General features: G+C 45.4%; 1 protein-coding gene across 2 annotated transcripts in view; it reads left to right on the top strand.

The window, feature by feature from the left end:
* The window catches only part of LOC135559120 (unconventional myosin-Ie-like), a 59,258-nt gene that overhangs the window by 38,021 nt on the left and 2,545 nt on the right, over positions 1–18,692 (top strand). The window contains exons 9-27 of one of the 2 annotated variants that reach the window (XM_064993463.1): positions 242–374; positions 1,658–1,854; positions 1,963–2,043; positions 2,800–2,886; positions 2,999–3,085; positions 3,967–4,134; positions 5,822–5,907; positions 7,273–7,354; positions 7,770–7,876; positions 8,545–8,643; positions 12,207–12,351; positions 15,017–15,131; positions 15,307–15,476; positions 15,573–15,718; positions 17,233–17,379; positions 17,603–17,760; positions 17,874–17,963; positions 18,072–18,285; positions 18,522–18,557. In XM_064993463.1, coding sequence (XP_064849535.1) covers positions 242–374; positions 1,658–1,854; positions 1,963–2,043; positions 2,800–2,886; positions 2,999–3,085; positions 3,967–4,134; positions 5,822–5,907; positions 7,273–7,354; positions 7,770–7,876; positions 8,545–8,643; positions 12,207–12,351; positions 15,017–15,131; positions 15,307–15,476; positions 15,573–15,718; positions 17,233–17,379; positions 17,603–17,760; positions 17,874–17,963; positions 18,072–18,285; positions 18,522–18,557 — 2,348 coding nt within the window. The remainder of the gene's footprint in view (positions 1–241; positions 375–1,657; positions 1,855–1,962; positions 2,044–2,799; positions 2,887–2,998; positions 3,086–3,966; positions 4,135–5,821; positions 5,908–7,272; positions 7,355–7,769; positions 7,877–8,544; positions 8,644–12,206; positions 12,352–15,016; positions 15,132–15,306; positions 15,477–15,572; positions 15,719–17,232; positions 17,380–17,602; positions 17,761–17,873; positions 17,964–18,071; positions 18,286–18,521; positions 18,558–18,692) is intronic. The other variant, XM_064993465.1, reaches the window with a different exon arrangement.

Here is an 18,692-nt window from a genome sequence, read left to right as displayed (position 1 = left end):
CTACAAAGTATTGACTTTGGGGGGTGAATAGTTATGTATCTTCAAAGTGGTAGGCATGTTGTGTAAATCAAATGATACAACCCCCCCCCCCCCAAAAAAAAAAAAAAATCTATTTTAATTCCAGGTTGTAAGGTAACAAAATAGGAGAAATGCCAAGGGGGTGAATACTTTTGCAAGCCACTGTAAACCTGTTTTCCAACCCTGGGTTCATGCCTCCTGTTCTGTCTCTGTCCTCTACCAGCATGCCATGGAGGTGATTGGCATCTCAGGGGAGGACCGTGCCCTGGTGCTGCAGATCGTCGCCGGAGTCCTGCACCTTGGGAACATCAACTTCAGGGAAGCAGGGAACTACGCCGCTGTTGAGAGCGAGGAGTGTACGTACCAACCCTTGTAACTTTGTTTATGTAGAGGGCTAGGTTGAGTTTGTTACTTGCACCAATCCAGTCCTTTCACATCTGAGGGGAGTCAACAGGGTGTGGGATGGGAGAAAGGGGTCAAGACTGTCTCTCTATCTCCAACCTGCAGACTGGCATGTCCCCCTGGCGTTCCTCTCCAGTGTCCTGGGCTGCCCTTTTATAGGACGGGTTAGGAAGCACATTTCTCAGCATGCTGCATTGACTGTTTTCACTCCCCAAAGCTTCATTGTGTTAATGCAGGGCTGCAGCCAAGATCCAGGCCACGCTGAATTACCAGAGAAAATAAAAAAAAACATTTTCAATGTCTGAGCACATAACATCACAGACTAAAATTACTCAGAGAAATGCAGCCTTTTCCTGCCCCACTCCTACTCTCCCCCCGCCCCTCTCTTCCCCTCCCTCCCTCCTTCCTTCCCTTCTTCTCTACTTCTTTGCCCGCCTCACAGCCACCAATCCAGGCTGAATTATGCAATATAGCACCTCTGGTTAGCCAGGGTACAAAGCGGCGTTGTGTAGAGTCTCTGCATTTCCTCTCCCCCCTATCTCACTTCCTGTCTGACTGCAATGTGTTTCACATATCAAGAACCCTGGTGCTCCAAATAAAACCACACCAACACAAGTCGGCATAAACATCTGCTCACGCTCAGCCAAACAAATCCCTGCCTCAGATCCACTAGAAAAAACACTCCCTTGTACTGTACATATAAACCTATAACCATCCATCAGACTGGTATGGGTCATTCTTTTGGGTATAGATCATTCTTTTGGGTTTCTATATCCTCTTTGAGGGAGAGGGCTACAGAAGGAGATGCAGCATGGTCCTGAGGATAGACTTGGCCTGTGGTATGGAGTACAGTCGGTCACACCCTCATTTCCCAAACGGGGGCCATTTGATCCATCTGATGCATTCTCAGACACCGTCAGACCCAGAGACTGAGAGCAGTTTCCTTCTGGGGGAAGTGACTCAGTGTAATGAGGCAGGGAGGGGCTCTCAGGAGAGTCCTAATGGCCCTCCACATGCTCAGGCCTCTGCTAGGAGAATCCAGTTGTTGTGGCTATGGCAGGGAGGAGTGAGCAATGAGTCATCACCAGACTTGATTGCATTCCGTTTTGTTGTTGAACCCTTTGTTTCATTGTATCCAACATATTAAGAATGTACTGGTGTTTTGTCTCATGAGGGTGTGTGCCACACATCTGTAGAATGTCTCTTTCTTCATTCTCTCTCGTCTCTCTCTCTACAGTCCTGGCCTTCCCTGCGTTTCTGCTGGGGATTGACCAGAAGCGGCTGAAGGAGAAGTTGACCAGCAGGAAGATGGACAGCAAGTGGGGCAGTTCTATGGAGTCCATCGATGTGACACTGAATGTGGAGCAGGCGTGTTACACACGGGACGCCCTGTCCAAGGCCCTGCACTCACGTGTTTTTGACTTCCTAGTAGAGGTATGAATGGACACTCCTTCTCCATGACCTGTTGACCTTTAGAATAATACCCGATCCTCTCCCATCTTAAATGGCCAAATGTAACAAAGCATTCTTTTTCTGTTTCAGTCCATCAACAAAGCCATTGTGAAGGTTCATCAAGAGTTTAATATTGGTGTGTTGGATATCTATGGATTTGAAATATTCCAAGTAAGTTTTCTGTAGATTTGCCCTTTTATGTTATGATTTACATATGAAAATCTTAGCATAAGGTGATACATGGTCACTACAGCTCAATAATCATAGTAAAGTTTGGGTAGTTAAACAGCTTAAAGACACAGGATCAGACCGATTTTGTAAAGTGTCCGGATTATGTCCCATCTCTTGATTGGGACAGCATTCTTTAATGGACTTTTCTAATCTGATTAGCTGTTTGTTTAGGTTGCATTATTGGGGGTCTCACAGATGTCCCCTGAAAAGGACTGGCCTTGATTAAATAATGAAACGGGACAGCTTCAGTGTTGTAGCGTGGCGACAGCCGCAAACCATGATGTACCTGTCCTATGATAACTAACATGAGCTAAAGTTAAGCTGTATGTTTAGATAGCATAAAGCTGTTATCTAAACAGTGGTTGGGTCCGTCCACAGTCCTTATGTTAATACACAGGCCTATTACTAACAAAGCACAGAGAAAATAAACCTCAGTGCTCAGAGGGCCTGAGAAGGGAAATATCGGGTTTCTTTAGATAAAACATTAGTCTCAGGTCCCAGGTCTATTGTGGTGTAAAGTACTGTGTAGATGTTTTCCTCCAGCCACTCCAGGCTGACTGGTAGATAACCTCATCTCATAAACGGGGCCCATTCAGGAAGCCCAGAGGAGTTCCTCAGCTCTCTGTGTCCGTACGGATGACCTCACTCTCACAGCCTCTCTGGTTTATCACTAATGCATCATCTCTTTCTGTGTAGAAAAATGGCTTTGAGCAGTTCTGCATCAACTTTGTGAATGAGAAACTGCAACAGATCTTCATTGAGCTCACGCTTAAAGCTGAGCAGGTAATGTTTTGCTTTTCACTCATTGTTCTTACAGCAGCAGAAGTTACTTGTCTCATGTTTAAGTAGAGAATCATCATCAGACCAATCACTCTCCTCCCTCCTCTCTCTCTAGGAGGAGTATGTACAAGAAGGCATCCGGTGGACTCCTATCGAATACTTTAACAACAAGATTGTCTGCGATCTCATTGAGAGCAAACTGGTAAGCAGAGTCCCCAGTGCCCCCTATTCATTTAATGCATACCTTGAAGTCACATATCAATGGGATAACAGGAAACCGTTGTGAAACTGCTTTAGATAGATCTGTAGTTTGTTATGCCTGCCGTCAAAATGCTCCACATAAGAGCAAACACTCTGCCAATTGAGTTACAGTAGGGCCACTGAAGCCTCCCCACTCTTCCCATGACCGGCAGTCTAACATCCTCAAACGTGCCGACATGCCTCTTAATTTGATTTATCCGTCCCGCTGAGAGGCTTAATCCATGAAATCCACAACAAGGGCGACCCTTAAACAAGCTGAGATCTGAGGCAGCCAAGCAGGGAGTCTGTGTCCAGTCTCTGACTACTCTGTTTTAGACCGAGCCCAGTTGGCTACATCTGTGACTGTGGTAACTTTACCACAGCTGCATTTCCACTAGTGACAAAAAACCTGTGTCCTCTGTTTGTGACTTTGCCACAACTTAAGAGCCAGAGACACTGCAATGACTGTTACCAGTGAAGGCCACTGGCCGCCGTGTCCATGGACACCGTGTGGAGCCAGATAGGGCAGCAGTATTGTGATGACATCATTCAGTGTGGGTGTGTGATGTTCTGGGATGCAACGCGGTAGCTAATTGTGAATTGGCTCTGCTGTTATGCTTTGAGCTGGTGGAGTACACAATGAATACTGTAACCCATGTTTATCACTTTAGTCTATTCCTGACATTGATGCATTTATGTGGAATTCAAAAAGAGTGTCTAGTGTGTAAAGAAAGTTGGCATTGTCAGTTCTAATCAAGATGGTCATGGGGGATATGTTAATGTTTTAGATCTGATGTGGTGGCTAAGGTTATTCTCTGCTCATCTCTTTGGTTCTCCTCCCAGAACCCCCCTGGCATCATGAGTATCCTGGATGACGTGTGTGCCACCATGCACGCGGTGGGCGAGGGGGCAGACCAGACCATGCTGCAGAAGCTGAGGGTGGCCATCAACTCCCATGAACACTTCAACAGCTGGAACCAAGGCTTCATCATCCACCACTACGCTGGCAAGGTCTGCAACACTGCAGTATGCCGTTTCTCCTCTCCTCTCCTTATTCCCCTCTCGTCTCGTCTCCTTATTCCCCTCTCCTCTCGTCTCCTTATTCTCCTCTCCTCTCCTTATTCCCCTCTCCTCTCGTCTCTCCCCCTATCTTTCTTTCATTCTGTCTTTCATATTGTTGTGCTCTTTCTTCTTCTCACGTCTTCTCTTTCTCTTCTTCCAGTCCTTTTCTCACTCTTTCTCAATTTCTCTCACCCTTTCATTCTCTTGGTCTGTGCTGTTTGCTTCAAATGTGTTTGGGTCTCAGTCTGGTACACATGCCACAAGTCATAATGAACCATGTCATAATGGCTTGGAGGGGTCCTGGTCCTAAGTCATCATGGCTTAGAAAATTCCTACAGTACCACCCCAGACTATAGTGGCTATACCAATGATCTACCGTAATTTCCGGACTATAAGCCGCTACTTTATTCCCACGCTTTGAACCTCGCGGTTTATACAATGACGCGGCTAATTTATGGATTTTTCCCGCTTTCACAAGATTCATGCCGCCAAAAAACTGAGCACCGTCACATAGTGAGACGTAAATCGAGCGCGCTCAAACTTCCCATCATTCTGATTACGGTAGTAATTTTGTCACCCTCATCATGGCAAAGACACGGAGAAATGGATATGATGCAGCTTTCAAGTTGAAGGCGATCGATCTGGCTGTTGGAAAAGGAAATAGAGCTGCTGCATGGGAGCTTGGCCTTAATGAGACGATGATAAGACGTTGGAAACAGCAGCGTGAGGAACTGACTCGGTGCAAAAAGACAACAAAAGCTTTCAGAGGGAAGAAAAGCAGATGGCCCAAAGCATTTGCAGCCACTTGACATCAGTGTAAATCGTGCATTTAAGGTGGCGCTCCTTGTTCAGTGGGAGGCTTGGATGACAAGTGGGGAGAAATCCTTCACTAAAACGGGCCGCAGGCGAATAGCATCTTATGGTCAAGTCTGCCAGTGGGTCCTGACAGCGTGGAGCAATGTAAAAAAATCCACTATCATCAATGGGTTTCGAAAGGCTGGACTGCTGCGTGTTGAAGGGGCAGCATGAGCTCCGCGGGGTATTTGCCTCCGGATGAAAGTGACGAGAGCGACAATGAAAACGATCCAACATCGGATGAAGCAATTCTGAGGCTATTCAACTCTGACACCGAAGGAGATGATTTCAGTGGTTTCAGTGCACAAGAGGAGGAAGATGGTGACCAATGACTTTCTTGGTAGGCTACTGTTTTAATTTTTGTTACAAGCCGTGTTTCGTTTAAAGGCTGTGTAAAGTTAATTTGTTTCAATGTACCGGTAGGCACCTGCGGCTTATAGACATGCGGGTTATTTATGTACAAAATACATATTTTTTTAATAATTCAGTGGGTGCGGTTTATATTCAGGTGCGCTTAATCATCCAGCAATTACGGTATACACACTCTATGTATATGAAGCTGGAGTTGGGAAGCAAGCTTAAAAATGTAACATTGGTGGTCTTGCAGAGAACCTGTCATCAATCGATTCTCTTTTGTCAATGAATTTTTGTTGTTGTTGCTCTTAACATTCTCTGTTAATTTTGATAGTACTGTCAGCTCAGTCCAGGTGCCCTAACTGCTGTCTGAATGGGTTAACTGTGTGCTGTGATCGTCACTAACCCTCTAACATCTCTCCTCCAGGTGTCCTACGATGCAGAGGGCTTCTGTGAGAGGAACCGTGACGTCCTCTTCAGTGACCTCATCGAGTTGATGCAAAGCAGCGAAATGTAAGTCACTCATCACTTATGCGAGCATTAGAGAGTATATGCAGCTAGCTGTTCTTTCTGAGACCGGGACGAGCATTTTGTTTAAGTCCACAAAGAGACATCTTCTATTATGATCTATATGAATGGATGCATCTAACAGAGACTTGCAGATGACCAGTGCAGCTGGAAAAGGCAGATCAATAGGCGTGTGCAGGGCTGGAGGTGCTCTCCCCTCTCTTGGGGGTTTGCTCAGGACTTCTAAGGTCTGGCGAGTGTCTCACTGTCTCCCAAGGGAGCTACATTGAGGAGTAGACTCCCCTGCCCGTCTTGTGCGTTCCTGGGCCTCCTTTGTGCCGCCAGTGGCCATCTGTGCAAACAGCCCCCACAGCCTCTAAAGCCCTTTTGTGTGTAGCCTGCAGGGGGGCCTGCAGGGTGGGCCATGCCAAGACCCCCAAACCCCATTCAGACCCCAAAACTCCAACCCCCCCCCCACACACACACACACTTATAGACACACAGACACAAATGTGTGGAGGGAAAGGAGCCTCATTCCTTAGCGCAGCAGGTCTGCTCAGAGAAGAAAGAAAATATCATTATAGTCAGCTGGACATTGTTAGTGTGCTGCTGGTCCATCTGCACACACAAAGCCCACTGATCCTCCCTTATGTCCACATGGCCTTGATTAAAAAGTTTAAGACCAGACAAATACTCATGCAGGGAAAGATGGTAGCTCTCATGCGTAAACGTTTGCACATTTTGTGTCCTGACAGTCCTTGTATTTGTTTTACGTGACTAATATGTTTGTCAACAACAAATAAATAATTCCTTAAGCAGTAGATTTCTTGAACTTGAACCTTGTTAGTTATTATTTACAACAGGTTTATTTGAGGACTGCAAAATGAGCATTTTGAGCACTTCAAGTGATAAACAGAAAGGTTGAGATCAGAACTATTGAAAGGTTCTGGAATCCCAGCAGCTATGTGCTACATTCTGACCAGCACACATCCATCATGGGTTTAGAGACCATGTTGTGAGTGAGGACATTCTGACTGTAGTATGATTACAAGGAATGAGTATGAAGAAAATACCATATTTGCTGGTATAACTTTCCAGTCACAGTGCAATAAAAATGCACATTTCGAGGAAGTGAAAGTCACAGTTTGGCAGGAGAACAGCTAAAAACCACAGTTATTCAAACTTCAGCTCAGTTCCCCGAAGCTAAACAACAATGTGAGCTGAGCCACTGGCAGCCAGTGCAGATATTCCACAGACCTGAGTTTGCTGCTTCTAAGAAAACTCAAGTGGAAAAAAGTCTTAGCCTGGTCTTCTATATACGCTGCCAATGTTGTCTGTCAGTCCTTATTACAGCCTGGTTCTCCTCTACAGAGCTTTCATCAGGGCCCTGTTTCCAGATAACCTCAACGCCGAAAAGAAAGGCAGGCCAACAACAGCGGGCAGTAAAATCAAGGTGTGTTGAGCTGCTGTGAGACGTGTGCTTGTACGCCGTACATCAGTGACATGGGTGTATCTGTGGGCCACGCCCCTACCTGACCTTATCACTCTCTGTCAGGTGCAAATCCAGAGCCTGCAGATGAAAAGCAAATTCACTCCAGTGTTGTTTTAGTGTCGTCTCTGTGTTCCAGTGATGACAGTTTTAATCAGGGACGTGGTGCCATGTTCTCTCTCTAACACCCATCAGTATCTCTTAAGCACAAAGATACCACCTTGTAATCAGTCGCGTCAGTGCTGTGTCCCTGAACACTACAGCTTGGAGTACAAACAGCGATTCAGCAACAACATGTAGATACAGTTTATATGTTTTAAACACAAACTATTCTTCATCCTCTCCCTCCTCCTCTTCTTCCTCCTACTTCTCCGTTCAGAAACAAGCGAATGACCTGGTCCAGACGCTGATGAAGTGCACCCCTCACTACATCCGCTGCATCAAACCCAATGAGACCAAGAAGCCCAAGGACTGGGAGGAGAGCCGGTGAGTGTCTGAACACTGAAATGTCAGGGAACTGCAAAACACAGCGTCTTTGAGATGTGTGTGAAAGTGTCAAGCTAAACCGGCTTTTATTACATAATTTACAGTCCGTTCTGGAGATTGTCAATTGATATTGAGCAGGATATCACATTACTCAACTCAATGTTGTTGAATCACTCACTGGTATTGTATTTCCCTGTCCGGGCCTCTTTAAAAGGCTGGGTGATGGAGGAAGTCTCTGAGACACTCCAACTCTCTCTGTTTTTCCTTCCCGCTCTTCCTTCCCTGGCTGGGTACAAGATGTACTGATGCAGGGTGCTGTGTTTGGGCCTAATGGTCTTCCTGTTGTGAGCTGGGCTCAGGTTCAGGTCGAACTGCCTAATTAGCACCAGAACTGCTGTTTTCACAGGAAGCCTGGGTGCATTCTTTAGTTCCTTACATATCCTTAGTGTTGGAACATATCAATTATGTTATAGCCCCACCATGAGGTTCAACATAAATCTAAATAGATCAATTCTATTTTATCTTAGAAATGGAGGTAGGTAGATGCTAACAGATGAACGTCTTTACTGCTATATATTTGTGGTGAAGAGTTGGTTGAAGCATCTGACCAACCTCCTTCATACATCCCAGCCAGACTGACACTGTATTCCCCTCTCTTCTTTCTTCAGGGTAAAGCACCAAGTGGAGTACCTGGGCCTGAAGGAGAACATCAGGGTGAGGCGTGCTGGCTATGCCTACCGCAGAGTCTTCAGGAAGTTCCTCAACAGGTAAGGCCCTTCCTTCTGGGGGAGAGTGGCATAACGGAATGAATGAATTCTACACTTTCAGTGTATATCAAATCAAATGTTATTGGTCACATACACGTGTTTAGCAGATGTTATTGCGAGTGTAGCGAAATGCTTGTGCTTCTAGTTTCGACGGTGCAGCAATATCTAGCAAGTAATATCTAACAATTTCATAACATATACCCAATACACACAAATCTAAGAAAAGGAATGGAACTAAGAATATATAAACTCAACAAAAAAAGGAACGTCCCTTTTTCAGGACCCTGTCTTTCAAAGATTATTTGTAAAAAATCCAAATAACTTCACAGATCTTCATTGTAAAGGGTTTAAACACTGTTTCCCAGGCTTGTTCAATGAACCATAAACAATTAATGAACATGCACCTGTGGAACGGTCATTAAGACACTAACAGCTTACAGATGGTAGGCAATTAAGGTCACAGTAGTAAAAACTTAGGACACTAAAGAGGGCTTTCTACTGACTCTGAAAAAAACCAAAAGAAAGATGCCCAAGGTCCCTGCTCATTTGCGTGAACGTGCCTTAGGCTGCAAGGAGGCATTAGGACTGCAGATGTACTGTGAGACACCTCAGACGGCACTACAGGGAGACAGGATGGACAGCTGATTGTCCTCACAGTGGCAGACCACATGTAACAACACCTGCACAGGATCGGTACATCTGAACATCACACCTGCGAGACAGGTACAGGATGGCAACAACAACTGCCCGAGTTACACCAGGAACGCACAATCCCCTCCATCAGTGCTCAGAGAGGCTACAATAGGCAGAGAGAGGCTGGACTGAGGGCTTGTTGACCTGTTGTAAGGCAGGTCCTCACCAGAAATCACTGGCAACAACGTTGCCTATGGGCACAAACCCCCTGTCGATGGACCAGACAGGACTGTCAAAAAGTGCTCTTCACTGACGAGTTGCAGTTTTGTCTCACCAGGGGTGATGGTCGGATTCGCGTTTATTGTCGAAGGAATGAGCGTTACACCGAGGCCTGTACTCTGGAGCGGGATTGATTTGGAGGTGGAGGGTCCGTCATGGTCTGGGGCGGTGTGTCACAGCATCATCGGACTGAGCTTGTTGTCATTGCAGGCAATCTCAACGCTGTGCGTTACAGGGAAGACATCCTCCTCCCTCATGTGGTACCCTTCCTGCTTGACAATGCCACTGCTCGTTCTGTGTGTGATTTTCTGCAAGACAGGAATGTCAGTGTTCTGCCATGGCCAGCGAAGAGCCCGGATCTCACGTCTGGGACCTGTTGGATCAGAGGGTGAAGGCTACGGAGGAGGAGATGCACTGCAGTACTTAATGCAGCTGGTGGCAACACGAGATACTATATTTACATGTCTGTGGAACTTGTTTAGTTTGTCTCAGTTGTTGAATCTTATGTTCATACAAATATTATACAAATACAAATAAACACAGTTGACAGTGAGAGGACGTTTCTTTTTCTGCTGAGTTTATATGTACAGTTGAAGTCGGAAGTTTACATACACTTAGGTTGGAGTCATTTAAAACAACTAGTTTTTCAACCACTCCACAAATTTCTTGTTAACAAACTATAGTTTTGACAAGTCGGTTAGGACATCTACTTTGTGCATGACGAAAGTAATTTTTCCAACAATTGTTTACAGACGGATTATTTCACTTATAATTCACTGTATCACAATTCCAGTGGGTCAGAAGTGTACATACACGAAGTTGACTGTGCCTTTTCCAGAAAATGTCCAGAAAATGTCATGGCTTTCGAAGCTTCTAATAGGCTAATTGACATCATTTGAGTCAATTGTAGGTGTACCTGTGGATGTATTTCAAGGTCTACCTTCAAACGCAGTGCCTCTTTGTTTGACATCATGGGAAATCAAAAGAAATCAGCCAAGACCTCAGAAAAAAAATGTAGATCTCCACAAGTCTGGTTCATCCTTGAGAGCCATTTCCAAATGCCTGAAGGTACCATGTTCATCTGTACAAACAATAGTACGCAAATATAAACACCAGGGGACCACGCAGCCGTCATACCCCTCAGGAAGAAGACGCGTTCTGTCTCCTTGTGATGAACGTACTGAAAAGTGCAAATCAATCCCAGAACAACAGCAAAGGACCTTGTGAAGATGCTGGAGGAAACAGGTAAAAAAGTATCTATATCAACAGTAAAACGAGTCCTATATCAACATAACCTGAAAGGCCGCTCAGCAACGAAGAAGCCACTGCTCCAAAACCGCCATAAAAAAGCCAGACTACGGTTTTCAACTGCACATGGGGACAAAGATCGTACTTTTTGTCCTCTGGTCTGATGAAACAAAATTAGAACTGTTTGACCATAATAACCATCGTTATGTTTGGAGGAAAAAGGGGGAGGCTTGCAAGCCGAAGAACACCATCCCAACCGTGAAGCACGGGGGTGGCAGTGTCATGTTGTGGGGGTGCTTTTGCTGCAGGAGGGACTGGTGCACTTCACAAAATAGATGGCCTCATGAGGAAGGAAAATGATGTGGATATATTGAAGCAACATCTCAAGACATCAGTCAGGAAGTTAAAGCTTGGTCGCAAATGGGTCTTCCAAATGGACAATGACCCCAAGCATACTTTGTGACAAAATGGCTTAAGGAGAACAAAGTCAAGATATTGGAGTAGCTATCACAAATCCCTGACCTCAATCCTATAGTAAATTTGTGGGCAGAACTGAAAAAGCATGTGCGAGCAAGGCTTACGAACCTGACTCCGTTACAGCTCTGTCAGGAGGAATCGTCTGACCCACTGGGAATGTGATGAAAGAAATAAAGCTGAAATAAATCATTCTCTCTACTATTATTCTGACATTTTTACATTCTTAAAATATTGTGGTGATCCTAACTGACCTAAGACGGGGAATTTTTACTAGGATTTTTACTAGGATTAAATGTCAGGGATTGTGAAGAACTGAGTTTAAATGTATTTGGCTAAGGTGTATGTAAACTTCTGACATCAACTGTATGAGTCTCTTTTGTGTGACACTATCTTCCCTGCCCTCCCAGAATAAGAAAAGTGGTTGGTTTTTGTATGCCCCTATCCCAGTCAGCAGCATAGGGTAGGGCGGTCTCTCTCTCATCTCTCTCAGGAAAAGGACACAGGGTCTGCATTTGCAGGCAGTCGGGAAGTGTTCACTTTGCTAATGTTAGTGTTGGCAGGCTCAAAGGAACAGGCTGTGGGGTGTGCTGAGCCTGCTGATGAGAACCACTGCTATAGAATACTGGGAGAGCTCAGGGCTTCTGTTGTCAGATTTATACACATACTCTATAAGAGTCATCGTGAAAAAGCACTGCTGAGTTTCGAGTTGTTAGACTTGTGGTGTGGTGAATGTATTTTCTTAATATGCCCCAGGCCTCTTTCTTCTCCCTTGCATCATCTAGGACAAGGATAGCAATAGTATATGCTTAATCTCTCGCAAATGCTGCAACATGTCCACATTTTTTAAATTAGGGTTTAGTTGTGGATTTTTCTCTCAATTTTTCTCTTCATCTAATTATCTCTCTCTCCCTCATTATGTTCCTCAGGTATGCCATCCTGACTAAGGAGTCGTGGCCTACATGGCGTGGAGATGAGAAGCAGGGTGTTCTTCATCTCCTACGTGCAGTCCACATGGACCAGGACCAGTTCCAGCTTGGACGCACAAAGGTCTTCATCAAAGCACCTGAGTCGGTAAGACCACCCCTCTCTGACCTGCCTACATACAGTTAGACCACCCCTCTCTGACCTGCCTACATACATTTAGACCACCCCTCTCTGACCTGCCTACATACAGTTAGACCACCCCTCTCTGACCTGCCTACATACATTTAGACCACCCCTCTCTGACCTGCCTACATACATTTAGACCACCCCTCTCTGACCTGCCTACATACAGTGAGACCACCCCTCTCTGACCTGCCTACATACAGTGAGACCACCCCTCTCTGACCTGCCTACATACAGTTAGACCACCCCCCTCTGACCTGCCTACATACAGTTAGACCACCCCTCTCTGACCTGCACCGCCCGTCTCTGACCTGCCTACATACAGTTAGACCACCCCTCTCTGACCTGCCTACATACAGTTAGACCACCCCTCTCTGACCTGCCTACATACAGTTAGACCACCCCTCTCTGACCTGCACCGCCCGTCTCTGACCTGCCTACATAAAGTTAGACTACTCCTCTCTCTGACCTGCCTTTTATACAGTTAGACTACTCCTCTCTCTGACCTGCCTTTTATACAGTTAGACTACTCCTCTCTCTGACCTGCCTTTTATACAGTTAGACTACTCCTCTCTCTGACCTGCCTACATACAGTTAGACTACTCCTCTCTCTGACCTGCCAACATACAGTTAGACTACTCCTCTCTCTGACCTGCCGACATAGTTAGACTACTCCTCTCTCTGACCTGCCTACATACAGTTAGACTACTCCTCTCTCTGACCGGCCTTTTATACAGTTAGACTACTCCTCTCTGACCTGCCAACGTACAGTGAATATGTACTGTAAACTGGCCTCTTCCAGTAAGTAACCCATTCCATGGAACTGTACCACCAACCTGCCTTCGTCCAATGAAAATACCACCTACCTAACTTTCTTCTAATAGGTTAGAACAGGCGTAGAAATAGACCTCATAGGCTGCAGGCTGCCATGGTGTTGTTGACATGTGCGTTGGCATGCAATAAGTCTGTTGTCAGGGAGAGAAATCCAAGACTCAAGAGCTTTTAGACTGCACACCATAAAAGGTAGCAATGTAGTATGCAGGAACATGTCAGTATATCTGTGATTGGGGAGCGGGTTAGACAGCGCTCTGGTGCCCACGTCAGAGCTGTTGAGTCAACACTACACTGGAACTCATACACAAGTGCGAGTCTGTGGTCAAGGAGGTGGTGGGACATTGGAGGGTGTTTTTTCCACCGTAACTGCACTTTTTCCCACTGCTCCAATGAAAGCTGTGCTTGTGGCGAGCCTGTGAGATCACTTATTGACATCTGTACACACATGCATGAAGATACATTACATAGTCCTGAATCAGGCCTTGTGTGATTTCAGCAGCAGTCTGCCAAGTTCCCCATCCCCCCTCCCCCTCATTGCCCTCCTGAGCCGATGTGACTGATGTGTGCTTATGAAACACAAATATCACACAGGGGCGGACCCTGCGATTACCCAGCTGCCAGGCTTCTCAAAACAAACCTCCCTCTGATAAGACGCTGACACAAAGTCATTAGTTTATGGCTCAATCATTTTTTTCTTCTCTTCATACAATTAGATGACATAGTTTGAGTCCAGGCCAAGAGTAGAATCACTCTCTCTTCAGAGTAGACCATCTCACAAGGTGCTAATGGATAACCCTGTGAGACAGTGTCAGAGGTGTCACACTGTCAGGTGCTGCTCAGAGTTAAAGGTCTGGGTGGCTTAAACACACTCCCAGCCCAGATTAAACACTGGCTCCACATTCTCTTTAACGGTCATCTCCATCTCCTCCTTCCTTTCATAGTCATTTTTATCCTCACTTTTGTTTTTTCCCCATTTTATTTTAACATGTATAAAGCAGTCTTCCTTTTTATAAATCAATCATGCTTTATATTCTATTATGAAGTCATACTTGTTTTTATTACTCTTTTTTTTATTAAATGTTTACATTTTTGATTGTTATTTTACTGCATTGTTGAGGAGCGTTAACAAGCAGGCATTTCACTGTTCCGTGTGCATGTGACCAATAAACTTCCATTTGATTTGACATTCGGATCTAGTTTGAATGTGTTTAGTAACTAAAGGGTAATTTGATGTAAAGTGATAGGACAAGACCGAGCCTGTCTGGCCTGTGCCAGCGGTGTGGGCCTGTGCCAGGGGTGTGGCAGTGCCAGGGCTGCATTGGGCACGTGTGAGTGGGCATGGTGTTTAGTCTGGGACAGGGCAGGGGGAGATTTGATGCTGGGTGTCTGGGGGCCATCAGGAAATGAGAAGGAGGGAGCAGAGCCAGGGTGGGCTTAGGACTTGATAGCCCACCCACCCATAGCACTGTTACTAATGTATATGGGTCTGGACATTGGAGAAAATAGTGTATTAGGCAAGGCTCCTTTCACTGGATGGCTTATCTATCCATAACCCATTTAGTCAGTGTTATTATACATTATAGTTTTATGCTATTATATACTGATGGGAATTTGAAAAAACCTGACAACTTGGAATTGTGTTTGTCTATTCAGATTTCTTCAATCATTAACAGTATGTCTGTTCAGTCATCCCTGTCATTGTATTTGGGTGGGTCTGTACACTGAGGTAGGCACAGTATGTTTTGCTGTCACAGGTTGTTCAGGTATAAATGTTTTAATATCTGTGCCTCTACAGCTCTTCCTGTTGGAGGAAACGAGGGAACGTAAGTTTGACAGCCACGCCAGGGCCATCCAGAAAGCCTGGCGCAAGTATGTGGCCCGCAAGAAATACGTTCAGATGAGGGAGGAAGGTGAGTGACAATCACTTTTTGAAAAAACTAAATAGTCTAATTATCATGACTAATATTCAAACTTAGATGTCAAACAGTGTCAAGGGTTTGGTCTAATGCTTCTAAAAATGAACTGAATTGAGACTGTATGTATGCATTCTTGTCTGACTGTCTGTCCCTGTGTGTCCATCCTCAGCCTCTGACCTGCTGGTGAACAGGAAGGAGAGGAGGAGACACAGCCTCAACAGGAACTTTGTGGGGGACTACCTCGGTATGGACGACAGGCCTGAGCTACGACAGTTCCTGGCCAAGAGGGAAAAGATAGACTTCGCTGACAAAGTCACAAAATACGACCGTCGCTTCAAAGTAGGTGTCTTGAACAGCAGAATTCTCTGTTTGTTTGTTTCCGATATTGTTAGTCCAATGACCATTTGTCTCCTCTTTGTCCATATGTGTTTCCAGGGCATTAAGAGAGACTTGATCCTGACCCCGAAGTGTATATACCTGATTGGGAGAGAAAAGGTGAAGCAGGGCCCTGAGAAAGGTCAGGTGACCGAGGTGCTGAAGAGGCGGATTGATGTGGAGAAGATCCTGGCTGTGTCTCTCAGGTATTATGTCCTAGGCACCAGGATATGCTGGCAGGGTCTGCCAAGCCCCATACTGACTGTTTAGCGTTTATTCCCCTTAGGCAGTAAGAACACACAGGAACAGCAGACTCCAGGCCTCGCAAAGCCAGCTAGTTAAAGTGTAACACTTTTCACCAGCGGTCACAAATAGATGCACAATGTACTGTACATGGAGACTATTGGTCTTGTCAGTGATGTCATCCAAACGGTTGTACATTCATGGTATCTGGGTTTCGGTATTTTCAAGTACAAAAGATACTAATCACTGGGTCTCAATAGGGAAGTTGATCAACAGCTCAGGAATCAGCCCCCCATTACACATGAGATTGTTCTGTCAGCTCACAGAAACCCACCATGTTAAGCTTCAGCTATCTGCAGAAGCTACAATGTCTGGATGTACGATCACTCAAGTCCCCATGTTCCTTTAAATGTCACACATGGGGTATTACAAACATGGAAAAGATTCAAACCCCTTTCTTTTATATGTCTGCTCTTGTGGGTGTGTAAAGGCTATATGAATATGAACACAACTACAAAGTACACTTCAGAGTAATTATTTTATTCTACCATTATTTTACCAGGCCGGTCCATTAAGAACAAATTCTTATTTACAATGACGGCAATTTGTTTTGTTGAAGTCACCAGTTAAGACAAATTATACTGACAGCATCAGCCCAGAGGTCAGGTCAATTATTACGACCCACATTACTCTGTGACCCACTAAGCTTGACATTTGCATATAACCAGTGAGGGGGAAAAAATAAATAAACTTGACTGGACAAACCCGTGTTTAACACTCAACTAGATTATGAGTGTAACTGTGGGACTTGTATGATCATATAGCTTGTTGAATGTTGCACATGATTTGCATGGGGCTTTGTTTTTGGTGGGGACATTATAGAAGACTTTGTAGAGGCTTTTGAGTCTGTGAGTGATTGGGGGGTTGTGGGTAATATGAACCAGGTGGTGCTGGGAGGGAAAGCAGGCATTGTAAAAAGCTCATTGGAGAACACTTTAGTTCATTGGGGGAAACAGTGCATCGCTGTGTCAGTTGCAGGAACAGGTTTCCCTCTCTCCTTAGTTTACATGCTGCTTTGTCTCTCGCTGGTTATATGCAAATGTCAAGCTTCGTGGGTCATGAAGTAATGTGAGTCGTAATAATTTTAGACCTGACCTCTGGGCTGATGCTGTCAGTATTATTTGTCTTTACTGGTGACTTCAACAAAACAAATTGCCATCATTGTAAATAATAATTTGTTCTTAATTGACTTGCCTGGTAAAATAAAATAATTAATCTGGGCCGTTTACATGCAAATGTACTATATTTACCTGACGAGAGAATCTGTGTTCTGACAATAGAATCGAATGTCGAATTCACAATCGCTCTCCTCCAACATATCAGTTCAAATCAAACTTTATTCATATCTGTCACATTACAGTGCATGTCACAAAGTTGCTCCCCAGTCCCAACTGATTGGTCTGTGCCTGTCCCTCAGCACGATGCAGGACGACCTGCTGATCCTGCATGAGCAGGAGTATGACAGCCTGCTGGAGTGCACCTTTAAGACCGAGTTCATCAGCCTGCTGGCCCGCAGGTTCGAGGAGAGGACCCAGAGGAAGCTGCCGCTCAAGTTTGGCACCACGTACGTGCTGTAAACACAAACATGCATTTTAAACAGTGTGATATATGGGTGGAGTGGAAGTAGACAAAGCTTTGGTCAACATTATTTACAATACTCTGGGGTAGTTCTGGAAATACTGCTTTTGATTTGGTACTGAGATAACAGATTACATTTCTCTGGCAGTTTCCAGTGGGTGGTTTGAGTCAGTGGTTGTAAAGGAGATGCTCTCTGCTCTGTCTCTCAGACTGGAGCTGAAGCTGAAGAAGGAGAACTGGGGTTTCCTTAGTGGAGGTGGCTCCAGACAGGTGATGTTTGTCCAGGGCCAGGGGGACGTGGCTGTCACAAAGCCCTCCAGTAAGACGCTGCAGGTCAGCATTGGAGCCGGTCTGCCCAAGAACACACGTGAGTATTACAGGAGTAGTGTACCATCCCTCCACATCAGGATTCAATAGACATGGTGTTTTCTTAGTGTTGTCTGAAACATGCTGTTTACTGACTTAGAGTCCCCTTTGTAGGTCCCACCAAGAAGAGCTTCACTCAGAGTCGCTCCAGCGTGTCCAGAACCCATCAGAACACTCCCACACGGGCTCCCCCTGGGCCTCCAGGTAGAATAATCATTAGCTGATGTAGGCCCTCACCCCTGTACATAATAAAGCAGTTAGCAACAGTTAGCTGTTTCCACTTGATGACAACCATCTTCCTCTTTGTCACAGTTGCCCATCAGAATGGTGGTCTGAAAAACACCAACCACATAGCCAATCAGAGGAACGCCTCACAGCATTCCAATCAGAGGCCTCCGTCAACAGGCAATGGGTCCTGCCCCTTCCTGCCCAACAACGTCATTCTGAGGGAGAAAGGCAGTAGTCATCCTAAGCCCAACCAGCCAAACCTGGACTGTCTCAAGGTCCCTGACCAGGGGGCGGCAGGGTGAGTACTGGCACCAACAGCCCTGATTACCTCCCAATACAGAGCCTTAAGAACTGATAACTATAATGACTTACTATACAGATACGTTTGCTCTTACATAAACATGTAAATTACTGAGGATGAGTATGGTGCGTAACATGGTTTGTGTCAGTATTGTGCAGTGCTCTTTCAGTGTGAGCGCACAAGAACGCACACACACAGTCCTGCTGTAACTTGGATGATGTATTCCTTTATAGTAACGGAGGCGCCCGGACAGCTTCGAATGGAGGAATGTGAGTCTGAGTGTTTGCGGTGTTGGGTGATGGTTCAGACCTTAGCCAAGCCAGGCGCAGCTCACTGGCATGATGTGTATATCTCTCCCTGGCTCTCCTGTAGCTAGATGCTCTCCTTCTTGCTTGTAGACATCT

The sequence above is a fragment of the Oncorhynchus masou genome, chromosome 2 (genome assembly GCF_036934945.1).
Source record: "Oncorhynchus masou masou isolate Uvic2021 chromosome 2, UVic_Omas_1.1, whole genome shotgun sequence".
NCBI lineage: Eukaryota > Metazoa > Chordata > Actinopteri > Salmoniformes > Salmonidae > Oncorhynchus > Oncorhynchus masou.
Note: the sequence above shows the minus strand (reverse complement) of the source record. Positions and strands in the feature narration are given on the sequence as shown.